Source organism: Amia ocellicauda, chromosome 3 (genome assembly GCF_036373705.1).
Source record: "Amia ocellicauda isolate fAmiCal2 chromosome 3, fAmiCal2.hap1, whole genome shotgun sequence".
NCBI classification, from domain to species: domain Eukaryota; kingdom Metazoa; phylum Chordata; class Actinopteri; order Amiiformes; family Amiidae; genus Amia; species Amia ocellicauda.
The window spans coordinates 9,511,579-9,525,476 of NC_089852.1; the positions used below are offsets into that span (position 1 = coordinate 9,511,579).

The 13,898-nt window shown below is 33.6% G+C and overlaps 1 protein-coding gene across 1 annotated transcript in view; it reads left to right on the top strand.

The window, feature by feature from the left end:
- cntn6 (contactin 6) overlaps window positions 1–13,196 on the top strand; it is a 106,797-nt gene extending 93,601 nt beyond the window's left edge. Inside the window, exons 13-23 of the mRNA XM_066698078.1 lie at window positions 113–285; window positions 1,168–1,285; window positions 1,666–1,824; window positions 2,289–2,438; window positions 4,899–4,969; window positions 5,662–5,896; window positions 6,376–6,491; window positions 7,203–7,383; window positions 8,357–8,469; window positions 10,421–10,589; window positions 10,960–13,196. Of these exons, the coding sequence (XP_066554175.1) occupies window positions 113–285; window positions 1,168–1,285; window positions 1,666–1,824; window positions 2,289–2,438; window positions 4,899–4,969; window positions 5,662–5,896; window positions 6,376–6,491; window positions 7,203–7,383; window positions 8,357–8,469; window positions 10,421–10,589; window positions 10,960–11,063 (1,589 nt within the window). The 3' untranslated portion in view covers window positions 11,064–13,196. The remainder of the gene's footprint in view (window positions 1–112; window positions 286–1,167; window positions 1,286–1,665; window positions 1,825–2,288; window positions 2,439–4,898; window positions 4,970–5,661; window positions 5,897–6,375; window positions 6,492–7,202; window positions 7,384–8,356; window positions 8,470–10,420; window positions 10,590–10,959) is intronic.
- Window positions 13,197–13,898: the final 702 nt, after the last annotated feature.

Below are 13,898 nucleotides of genomic sequence, written 5' to 3' on the forward strand. Positions count from 1 at the left end.
ATACATTGATACATTTTCAAATCCCCTTTAAATGTATATATATATATATATATATATATATATATATATAGTTATTAAATGTGTTTGAATAATGTTATCTGTTTCTTAATAGAACCTACAAAGATCACAGTCCCACCATTGAGCATGGATGCCACAGTAGGGGAAAGCATAGTCCTTCCTTGTGAGGTGTCCAAAGATTCTTCATTAGATCCCACTTTCAAGTGGTTTTTCAATGGGAAGCTGATAGATTTCAACAGACAAGATCATTTTGAAAAAATTGGAGGAGTGAGTATCTGAACTAAAAGCAGTATACCACAAGAGTCAGGTCAACTGAATTTACATAATTTTTACTTGTGTACAGAATTAATTTTGATTCTGCATATAGTTTATTGCTTCTGTCTTGATAGATGGTTCAAATCTGAAATCTCTTTGCAAAATGCTAATGACGTTAAAATTCGAAAATCTTGATTTTTCATACAATAGAAAATAACTTAATGCCTTATTTGTTTATCGTTATAAATATGCTGTATTAATCACATGGGGCTAGGAGAACCCAGTACATTACAATAATGCAAAAATAATCAGAAATACTGTATGTTTGTAAATAAAGCAAAATGATGGATAACAGTGAGCACAATACATATTCCTGTATTACCAGAAAATATAAAACATAATTAATTTCAGTTTTAGCTTGATGTAGATGGTAAGCTCCTTTGTAGGTATATATTCAAAACGAGAACTGTTCAATTATGGGATTTATTTATTGGTCTGCTGAATTACAATGGCCTGCTGGAACCATCTGCATGGAACTGCCTTTCCCAGTTTGTAGATCACAAAGGACCTTTTAAAATTCTGAAAACCATTCAACTGTGAATAAAAAGGATATCAGATTACAATTCCAACCATCAGCAGCAAATTAGTCTTCAGTACTAATCAGTACTGCTGGCCTGCAGTGAGTTTCGGAATGTCATAGAATAATAGGAACATCAGTTGTTTTGTAACATTGTAAAGTTGGAAATCTATCTTTCAACACCCTTATTAAACTAGTAGCAACAGTGAGTTTATTTAAATCAGGAGAGTGATATATATCTTTTGAGTAAGCTTTGAAGTATAGTGCATATCTCTGTAAGTGTTCACAGTATCTTTTCTTTCTTCCTGTTATCACAGGGTGCTGCTGGTGACTTAATGATCAGAAATATTCAACTCAAACATGCAGGAAAATATGTCTGCATGGTCCACACAGTTGTAGATAGTGTGTCAGCAGCAGCAGATCTGATTGTAAGAGGTATGCTTTTAAAAACCTTTGGCTACGTTGTGAAAAGGGACTGTTCTTGTATTTTCTGTCGGTTGACTTTGGCACAGTTATGAAATTGGCCGTTCATCAAAAGCTCTATCAATCACAATAACTTTGCATGTTATTGATTCATAAGCATCTGTGAATCTTGCGAAAGGTTTTTATCCCTTGTGAAAACATTATACAACCACCCTTTTTTTCCTTCAGCACAATTTAAATAATATCAAGCCCTGAATATTTAATAGCCTTTCTTGACTTAATTATTTGTTTCCAATGTGTTTAATACACCTAACCCAATTATTCTTACAATATAAGTCTAATGACAGTGACATGACCTTGTACCTGCCTGAAACCTGTATGTGTTCTATCAGGACCCCCAGGTCCTCCAGAGAATCTGATTGTCGAAGACATTACTGACACAACCGCACAGCTTTCCTGGGGACCAGGTACTGATAATCGCAGCCCTGTTAACACCTACACAATACAAGCAAGGACACCCTTTTCAATAGGATGGCAGGCAGTTAAAACAGGTAATTATAACAACCTATTCCTTAAATAAATGTCAATTTAATTGTGTATTGGAAAAATAAATATGTGTGGGTTTGTCTAGCCTCTAATTAAACAAACAATCTTATTGGGGTAAACAAAATGGGAATTAAAAATACAATACAAAATAAATGTTGCAAGGTTGCTTCCAAAATGGTGTATCAGTGAAATGTTATATGGTATGCTGAAAGTATAATTATTTGTATAACTTAACTTAAAAATGTATTTTTTTTAAATATGTGCAATGTTTACTAAACATGGTAAATTCAAAATGAAGAGGGAAATTCTGAAATAGTGTTCTCTCTCAATACATTAATATAAATCTGTGGTATACTGCATGGATTTGGAGCAACAATACAATTTTGAGTAAAAAGCTAATATGGCCCCCCCAAAAATTACATGTTTATAAATGATTCATATTTTAAATTAAATCTCACTCTAATCTTAGTTCCTGAATCTATACCTGGGAAGATGTTGAGAGCAAGAGTAATAAATTTAAACCCTTGGGTGGATTATGAATTCCGGGTGGTAGCAGGCAACAGTGTTGGGATTGGAGAGCCGAGCGCCCCTTCAAAGCAGTTCCGAACAAAAGCAGCAGGTAGGATTTTTCATTATAACTAAATTTAATTGAAAATTCCCTTTCCTAAAAACAAATGTTTATTGGAAGATCTTCCAAAATTACAATTTAAGATAGTCATACATAATATAAAACCTAGATTATGTTGAAGAACATAATTTTAATTTTAGAAATTTTAAAGATGTTTAACATTCCTATTTACTGTGTTTTCATCAGTAGCTAGGAAATGTTTATTTGTATTTGTATTTGCTATGATTACAATCCAACAATGCCCTTGTTATGTTTGGTATTATTGTATCATATTGCCATTTATATATACACTACTGTTAAAAAGTTTGGGGTCACTTAGGAATGTCCTTGTTTTCCATGAAAAAATACATGAAATGAGTTTGAATAGGAAATATAGCAAAATGAATCGGAGATATACTCATTGACAAGGTTAGACATAATGATTTTTAATTGAAATAATAATTGTGTCCTTCAAACTTTGCTTTTGTCAAAGAATCCTCCATTTGCAGCAATTGCAGCCTTGCAGACCTTTGGCATTCTAGTTGTCAATTTGTTGAGGTAATATGAAGAGATTTCATCCCATGCTTCCTGAAGCACCTCCCACAAGTTGGATTGGCTTGTTGGGCACTTCTTACGTACCATATGGTCAAGCTGCTCCCACAACAGTTCAATAGGGTTGAGATCTGGTGACTGTGCTGGCCACTCCATTATAGACAGAATACCAGCTGATGCTTCTTCCCTAAATAGTTCTTGCATAGTTTGGAGCTGTGCTTTGTGTCATTGTCCTGTTGTAGCAGAAAATTGGCTCCAATCAAGCACTGTCCACAGGGTATGGCATGGCATTGCAAAATGGAGTGATAGCCTTCCTTCTTCAAGATCCCTTTTACCCTGTACAAGTCTCCCACTTTACCACCACCATCTATTCTGGTTGGAACCAGTTTGTGCTGTTCTGTGAAGGGAGTAGTACACAGCGTTGTACAAGATCTTCAGTTTCTTGGCAATTTCTCGCATGGAATAGCCTTAATTTCTCAGAACAACAATAGACTGATGAGTTTCAGAAGGATGTTCTTTGTTTCTGGCCATTTTGAGCCTGTAAAATCAAACCCACATTTGCTGATGCTCCAGATACGCAACTAGTCTAAGGAAGGCCTGTATTATTGCTTCTTTAATCAGCACAACAGTTTTCAGCTGTGCTAACATAATTGCAAAAGGATTTTTTAATGATCAATTAGCCTTTTAAAATGATCAGCTTGGATTAGCAAACACAACATGCCATTGGAACACAGGACTGATGGTTGCTGATAATGGGCCTGTTTCCAGCTACATTAGTCATTTACAACATTAAAAATGTCAACACTGTATTTCTGATCAAATTGATGTTATTTTAATGGACAAAAATTTGCTTTTCTTTCGAAAACAAGGACATATCTAAGTGACCCCAAACTTTTGAACGGTAGTGTATATACACAGACGCATGACAAATTAAAGGAAAAGGCCACCAACAGCTTCAATGCTCTTGGCACAGATTCTACGAGTTTCTGAACTCTAATGGAGGGATGGAACACAATTCTTCCAAAAGATATTCCCTCATTTGGTGTTTTGATGATGGTGGTGGAGAGCGCTGTCTAACACGTCGGTCCAAAATCTCCCATAGGTGTTCAATTGGGTTGAGATCTGGTGACTGTGAAGGCCATAGCATATGATTAACATCTTTTTCATACATCAGACCATTCAGTGACTCCTCGTGCCCTGTGGATGGAGGCATTGTCATCCTGGAAGAGACCACTCCCATCAGGATAGAAATGAGCACGAGCATCAACGGTCATCGAATGTGCGCTTTCGACCACAATTTCCAACCCTATTTACTGATGTCTTTCCCATAGATCTAAATGCAGATGTAACTTTAGTCACTGTTCCTATTAAACACTAGCCAGTTCAGCAATCTTTGTGACTGAAGCTCCTGCCATTCATGCCCCAATAATGACCCCTTGATCCAAAATCAAGGTCATCTGGGCCTGCTCAGCATTTATATACATGCCACAGAGCATGATAGGATGTTAATTGCTTAATTGTATCATGCAGTACACCTCTTTGGAGGCATCTGCATTAATTATGCTCCTCCACTCATTTATTCAGCTTTTTCCTATAATTTGGCACCTGTCTGTATGTGTATATATATCTCCTTAACCATCTTGCACCAATAAATATCAATTTATTATATTTGGAATGGGTAAAATGAAAGGACCTTGGGATTTGAACAACAAACAAACAACAACAAAAGATTGTAAATATATGGTGACCTCTCCACACTATACATGTATAACAGGGCGAATAGTGTATAGAATGAGCCTGTTACCACACCGTCGTTCATACCGTCATAACGTGCTAAACCTGGTAGGACATTGAAATATTGTATGTATTTCTTACACTTAGTTTTGATCACATGACCTGATTATTTTTTCTGCTATTTAGTTCCTGAAGTTGCTCCAGCCAATGTTAGCGGTGGTGGAGGAAGCCGATCTGAACTTGTCATTGTATGGGAGGTAACATGAAGTCTGTTATTTGAAATAAATATGTACTTTAAAGTCTCAGAAGAAAATATATGATTTTTATTGTCTTTAGTTTCAGACAGAATATATGTATGAGTTAACTTAAAGAGAAATTTCCAGACATTAATGGATATTTGTCATAACTCTGTAAGGTTTTTCTATATTGACATGACTTGAACAGTTTAATTAAAGAAAAGCTGCTCACTAAACTGTACTATCCCTGATATATACTGAATATTAAAGAGTGTTGGAATGCCCAATATATGATGTGCATAAAATTCTAATTGTGTACTTTGTATGTCCAAGGTTTTGTTTTTTTGTTTTTGTTTTGTTTTTCCCAAGGTCTTTTGGAGAATGTATTTCCAGAAAGATGCAAATTTAGAAAAGAACAAAACACTTAAAAAAGGCCCTTAGAAATGGTAAATCACATGTAACATTAGTCTCTTCCCCTAGAGATCTTAGTGTAGGATGAGATTTTGATAGTATCTTAATAAGATCTTTGTGAATAATATACTGTCAGAAGCTTAATGATAGATATCAATTTTAGGACAGCAATTACATTAAATTATTATCCTTTTTATATTAAATACATATTACATTGTGTATTCCATTGTGAAAGATATCTGGAATTAGTTTCAAAAATTTAATATGCAATCCTTTGTTTATTTGTTCTCTTTTGCTCACAGCCTGTTCCAGAAGAGCTACAGAATGGCGAAGGATTTGGATATGTGGTTGCTTTTCGACCCATGGGCACAACAACATGGATGCAGACAGTGGTGGCTTTAGCAGATGCCTCAAGATATGTGTTTAAAAATGACAGTATTCCACCACTTTCTCCATTTGAAGTCAAAGTTGGGGTCTACAATAACATTGGCGAAGGCCCATTCAGCCATGTAACCAAAGTCTATTCGGCAGAGGAAGGTAGGATTCGGTATACAGTAAGGATTGGCACAAACAAACGTTTGTATTTGCAACAATCCCTTTGTACAGTTGCTATATTGTTTTAATGTGAGGCATACCATGTTGGGTTGGGGAAGGAGATTTGATTTTAGACACCAGAGTGTTGTTTGTTTTATGGCTTGGGTTAACTGGGCAAAGGTTAATGTATGTAAAACCATCACTGAAGTCCCCTGGGATGTTAGTTGAGGAATATTTGAAATGGACTCAGTAGCATTTTTCTTTGGATCAGATGCTTGGCAAAAGTGAGAGCCCATGATTGTCCAATGTGTAGAAGATGTGTAGGTTATAGCAGTAATGTGAAATAATCCATGAGGTGTTCAAAACAGTAAAACAAACAAAAACAACAAAAAACATATGTACTGACCAAACTGTTTGCACACCACATTCTTTATTATAATAATACAATTTTTGTTTTATCTTAATTTTTTTTATCTATTCAGAACCAAATATGGCACCATCTAGAATATTTGCAAGAAGCTTATCGGCTTCGGAAATTGAAGTCTACTGGGAACCTGTCCCCTGGAAAGCTAGCAATGGAAGAATTTTGGGTTATGAGGTAGGATGCCAGTTTAAATGCAACATTGTTGTCTGATGATGGCGAAACGATGGTGTTGGAGACAAAAAAAAAAAATCTGTTTTAATATAAACTGTACAGAGCTTTGTCACATTGTAGACTTCACAGCCCACAGTCTGTGTTTATGAGTGGCACATTCAATCCCTCTAATGCAGCATTAATTACACTGAATGCAAACTGAAACCTACAAAATAATGATTGCATTCTCTTCACATATTTATCATACGTACATAAACAACTTTCAAATATTACATCTAGTAATGACATATAAAAATAAATAAGAAAACATGTCAGAACACTGAATTACAGCAGCTTGCAGGACTTCACATATTACTTAATAGAAATTCATGTTTCCTCAGAAGACCATGACCTCTGTGACAAAATCGCTGCCTTATAAATCATGTGTGAACTGTCTGAAAATCATCATTGAATTACCTACAAAAACATCACCGAGTTGAAGTCATTCTTCTCTGATAAACCTTGAGGCATTTTTCCATGCTTCTGGTGTGTACCAGGTTCATTTGTGCAACTCTGTATTTGCAAGCCTACTTGACAGGTGTCTTAAATCACAGTCATTACATAAGATGGTGCACCTATCAATTAAATCACTAGAAATTGCACACTAGAAAAATAAATTTAGTAAAATACAGTTATGTAACAACGCTGCCATTGTCGTCTTCATTTATAAATCAGATACTATACTGGGAAGATGGCGAAACGGAAAAAGAAGCAGAGAAGATCAGAGTAACAGATACATCTTCAAACATTACGGGGCTAAAGGGAAGCACAATGTATTTAATTGCAGTCAAGGCACATAACAGTGCTGGAACAGGACCTTCCAGCGCCCCAGTAAATGTTACCACCAAAAAGCCACGTAAGTATGCCGGGAGCACAAAGTAATGAGTGAAGTATTAAAGTAAAATATAGGTAGGAGAGTACATTCTTCACAACCAAAGGCAATTAGTGAAACTCATTCCTAGCGAACATGTATTTGATAGGCTGTAAAGATACTTTAGAGGAGCTAATTGTGTTTCTTTTTTAGACCTATAAGACTTTAGGATGTGTGGTTGGATAATTATCCTATACCAATTATATGGGCCCTAAACAAAGTAGAGTACTTAAGTTAAGAAACAGTCACTGCTTAGATAAATCCGTGTTATACTGCGCTATGGGGAATCTGTTTGTAAGCTAATTGCAGTTATTAGATTGAGCATGTAATTAAAGTCTACATAAAAGAATAAAGAGTCAGCAATTATATGCCATTCTTAACAGGTTTCACATTTATTAGAAGTTATTTTTATTATTTACAATGTATTGCAATGTATAAACCATTTAAGGGGGTGTGGAATAAACTATGAATATACTATAATATATATATATAGCCAAAATCGCAGCGTGGGTAACATTTATCCTGATTCATTATTTGAGAATGATATGAAATAAGTAAATAACTTTTCAAACTAATTTATTTTTTCCTTTATACAATGTTTGTCCACATCGACTAATAATGAAATAATGAATAAATACGTGAAACCAATGTGAAAATCCAAAGAGCTCAAAGCTTAGATATTGAAAAATTGTCTGTCAGTGCATAAAAGATGTATGTGATATTCTCAGAGAAAAAAACATGAAAATCATAGAAATTGTAATTACACAATGATCAAATTAAATGATGAATTTGAAATTCCATGCTTTACCATTGCTGCACAGTGGAAAATAATACTCCTTCAAATGACTGTGTAGACATTAGAGATAAAGGAGAGATTAAAAAAAAGGTAATTGAGGTGTAGATTGAAAGTATTGATTTTATTTATTAAAGCATGTATCTGTGTGATTTATATTTTTAGCACCGAGTCAACCGCCTGGGAATATTGAATGGAACTTGACAAATTCAAAGATCTTTTTGAATTGGGAGCATGTGAAGGCAATGGAAAATGAGTCAGAGGTGATTGGATACAAGGTGAGTTATCCAATCAGTGATATATTAAAGTATGCTGTGAATAAAATGTCTTCCAATTATTGAAAGTTCTGTTCTGTCCAGAAAATGAAACAAATGTGCTGGTAACGTGTAACTTTTTTGGTTTTGGATACTTCATGTAATGTTTGTCAAAAAAAAAAGAAAAAATTGGTTAAAATCCAAGTGGTGGCCCTGACCTGTACATGTTACAATAGCAAAAATATATATAATACTATAACATCAAACATCAAAACATCAAAACTTATGTAAATTAACAAAGAAGTGCAAAATACTGCTCATGATTCTGTTATGCTACATGCAGTTGGGTCAAAGCAGGAGTAATAACAAAATAGTAGAGACAAGGTTACAATTAAGGCAATTAGTAAGAGTAAGAGTGGCAATAGTGGGGAACATAAACTTGAGGAAATGCGAGTTATAAAGTATATTAAAGGTTGAGTGCCACAGTGTACAGAAACTGCATCAAGTTTATGAAAACTGTTTACGAAAATATGTTGCAGTATTAGTGACACTTTTCTGTGAAGATGCAGACCCTAGAAATTAAATGTCACAATCTGATATGACAATAATATGTGTTTTAAAAATAGTCGTTCATTACACAATGGGCCTCATGACAACATACTCTCACAAGAGTGTGTGACTAAATAAAATTCCCTTTACACCTTCACAAATTAAACATAGCAAGTCACTCCTCTAAACCAGTGGTTTTCAAACCTGTCCTGGTGTAACCCCTGCCCTGCTGTTTTTTGTTCCAACCGAGGTCTTAATTGCTTAATTGAATCCTTAATTGAACTAACAAAGCTATATACAGTTAAATTAAGTAATTAAGACCTCACAACAAAAAACAGCAGGGCAGGGGTACTCCAAGACTGGTTTGAAAACCACTGTTAAAAACAGTGGTGAAAGGAAGATTAAAAACTATACAACCTCATTCATGATTAATATTTTCCCATAATCGAAGAGAAAGTCCTTTAGATCTCTGTGTCTGAAGGAGAAAGCCAGCTGTGTCTTTTAGATGCTGTTCCCTACCTGGTGATCTCCAGATTTTAAAACCAGTGCATTCTCAAAACCACAGGGGGTGTTGAATCACCTCTAACAATAATTTGCAATCCATGTAATTTTCTATTAAGCCCCTGCAGTAAAATGTAATAAACTGTACTATGTGTAGATTTTACCTCTATAAAAATGGAAGACTACAAGTTTACAAGACCTTCCTACTTTGGGGAAAAAAGAGTTGTGAAACCGTTAAATATAGAATCTTTAATTCTATCATAAAATATCAGTTGTATTCTTTGTGTACTCAAAAATTATAATATGAAAAGGTCTGATACTTCCACTTTGTTTTAGTTGTTTAGTTTATTCCTGTTAAAAGCATAGGTAAATAGGGAATAGTCTGATTATACTAGTATAATTTTTAGATATAGTGCAATTTAGATTTATGGTTTATAATGGCATTGTTGTCCTCTTAAAATCCATATTTTCCTTAGAAATAGGTACTGCTGTTGTGAATATCATTACAACAAAATAGTATCAGATTAAATCCTTTCATACTGGGCATTATATGTATCAAATACTTATTATTGCTGAGATCTGAGCATATGCAGTCAGTGTAAAGAACCATATGGAAAAAAGCTTTATAAATGACTTAGCACCCCGACATAGTAAGTCAATCATTGTGTAGGTCAAATTTGATAAAGCAAGTGCAATTTAAGATTTAAAAGCATTTCCTATTAAAGACACAATTCACAAGGGAGTTTCAGCAGAAAAATAAATCACCTAAATATGGAAATAGAATACTTCACATGACATTGATTTCTAAGAAATAGAAGATTTGGGATCTGTACTGCTTTAATCTTTACATAAAGCTCGGATTAGAAACAATGCTAAAAGAACATGTAAAACTCAGTAACCTGTCAAAATGTTTTTTATCAACCAGGTTGTGTATCGTCAGAACTGGCACAGCAGGACAAACGTTGTTGAGACTAATAAAACATCAGTGGAGCTACAGCTGCCATCGGGGGAGGACTACCTCATAGAGATAAAAACATTCAGTGATGGCGGAGATGGCATTAGCAGTGGGCCAATCAGGATCCCAAAGATGCAAAGTAAGAGATTGACCATTTCCTTTAAAACGTCACTTAACAAAAATAAATATAGTTTCAAGGGATATTAAAAGATTAATTAAATGTGCACATTGCTGCACTGGGATATATATCATCGAGGAGTAGAAATTAACTGCATGATTTGTTCTTAATAATGGTCTGCATTACGCATAATTAGTTACTACATGGAACAGCTATTTAACTTCAGTCTGTATTCTGTGCTGTGTATATAACTACTTAAAGCTACTTATCAAAGCCACACATCATTTAATTGTTTGCCTTTATCCATAGGACAACAAGATGTTTTGTATATAGATATGTTAATATAACATGTTTTAACTATACATCATTTGTTTTTGTTTTTATTTTTCAGGCCTGAATTCAAAAGGACTTTCCAATGCTTTTATATCTGATGTCAGCAAACTGTCAGCTTTTTGCACAGTTATATTTTCGTTAGCTTCAAGGTTTATATTATAGTACAGAATGAAAATGAAATGCCTTCTACAGCAAGATCTCTCATACCCAGAGTGCAGGTTGTCTTCAAATGGTCCTGGTTAACACAGCATACCTATGATATGTAACTGCTTTTTTAACTTTTTTCTTCATAAGAAACATGGACAGAAACATTGTTAACATTGTTAAAATGCCTTAAAAGAACCAATGCACTAAATTGGTATTTGAGTCCTTTATCTGTAACAAACAGTTGAAACTTCTAGAACGTCTAATTATGCAACAAGGACAGTTTCTGGCCTTTATATGATTATGAAAGTTACTCTTAGTGGATCACTGTAGCAGTATCCATAATATTTTTAGTTTGGTTTTAATCTGAATGTTAATTTAATATTATTGATGGATAGCACTGACATTGAAGCATTGCCTCATGCATCCCATTATTTATATATATTATTTATATCCCTGATCATAACATTGGTGTAAGATTAAGTGAGTCTGAATAGAGATTTGTATTTATTTATTTTTTATAACCAGCATCACTTCATTGCTGACTATGAAAAAGAAAAAAACAAGTGCTATGAGACCATGGTAAATAATTGAAACATATGAAGACTTCGTAAATGTTACATCCAGGGGGAACATTTCCACTAATCTAAGCAGCACTCCCCCTGTTGGCCAAATCTGTGGATTATGAGACTGTTCTGCATGTCATATGTATATGCACAATTAATTCTACTGACATGTTACATTTAGGATTTACATAAGGATTTACAACTTGCATTGGAATGCATGAAGTAACTTTACAGTTACCCAGGTGTCATATATGATATGATGTGAGAAAGCTATTATTGTAGATCCAGAGTTATGGTTATTGGGAGAATTTAGAAATATTTCGTAATTTCTACTCCTCAAGAACAGAGGAGTAGAAATTACGAAACATGTCTTAGAAAATATTCACCATATATAAATATATGTTTGGCAGAAACATGGGAAACAACACATCTCAAAATGAATTCAATTACTTTTATTTTCCAGTTAAAGCTTATTAAGGTTCATTGATCCCACATTGCAAGAACACATTAGGTTAAAATGTATAAAATGTTTAGCAATAATGTATAAACCTACAAAACCCTCACTTGTCAATATTATGTAATTAGTAGGAAAAAGGAAAGATGCACACTAATTGGTATTAACTGCCCTCATGCCAATTATAAGAAAAATGGGAAAATCCATTAAAATCTCATCATGTTTACTAATTAAATTTCAAATAACTTACAGTTTAACAATTGTAGTCATTTTCTACTTATAATTGGGTTTCAATAAAGGAGAGATAAAATCATTGCCAGTATAACAAACTTCTGAAAAGAAATGAATGGTTCTCAAATCGAAATATCCATATCCGTATCCATCACTCATCTGTTAGATATACCTCACTTGTCTGTGCCTCATCCTATTTATGTTGCAGTTTAAACAAAATTAAATGTGTAGAGGAAGCCCAAGTCTTGTAATTGATGACCTTGATTTAGATAATTAAAATGGCTTAGTCTAGACAATTCATTCTTTATTGTAAAATGCAGTTATATAATGCATCTGGTTTTGGATGTAAATTTTTCATAAGCTAGTTACAATTGAATTTATGCACTAGATGCCCAGAATTTTAGTGTTCAGGGAACTGGAACATTTTTTAAATTAGTATTATTTTAATGCTATGCTTAAGTAACACTTTTATTTATTTTTTGGTATTAAAAATAATGTATTAGTGAAATCTCAGATAAAAGTGCAGTTTTGGGGAAACATGTTATTGTTAGCTATTGTTTACAACAATGATAATAACAGCAGCAGTGATATCACTTGCATGCAATTGTTACTGATTTAGAGATTAATCTGAAATGAACTTCTGATTGACTTAATTTATACAATAAATTATTGGAATTGTTGATTATTAACTAGAACTGTGCTGCAAAGTTAAAGGGTTTATTTATGTAATTTTGGTTGTATTCTTTTGCTAATGTTTTTGTAACCCAGATCTTAAAGAAAAAATAGTCATTACATTTTGATGGTTATTATTTAAATTTCATATTATTGATTATTGACAGATGTTGTTTAGGTTGCTTTAATACTGTTGTATTACTTATGCCTAAAAAAAGATCTCTGTGAGATGCCTTAAAACATTTAATAAAATATTTCATATTGAAGATAGTAATTGTCTTTTTTACTTCTCCACTCCTCTTTGTTCAGCTTTGATCTTATTAAAAATTATTTGAAAATGTATTTCTCTTCTGCTAATTCCCCCTGCAAACTGTCTGTTTTACTGAATATTTTGCACGTTCAATGTAAATAGGGTGGCATTTTAAAATCGGAACATCTTTTATTGTTTTGAAACTTCTTTTTCAACACTTTCTTTGGATGTAGCATAAGGACATAAGTATCCTTTTTTTAAATTTTCCTCAGTGTAAAATGGGACAACAGAGTTTATCATTCTCCTATTCTGCGTACATCTACTTTGGTTGCTAGTATAGTTATGAACATGATATAGATTGATAGGCAGAAAAATATATATTACATATGAGAAGAGTTCGCTGTAGTTGGTAATTGTAACACTCTTCTTACTGATGAAAAGATGAAAGACTTTACAAGGATATCTGCTTGTTTTAACATTGTGGAGCTAAATTTGTAATCATTAAATAAATGTAAAAAAGGCTGTACAAAACATGTCATGTCCTTCTAAGTATGGTACACATTTTGCATTTCTACCGTTGAGTGTCCAGGCATGACCCACAGTTCAATGTAGTGTTTTTTTTCTATGACTTAATGATACATAAATTGCATATGTCCCCAAAAACACATTTATTTTACCAG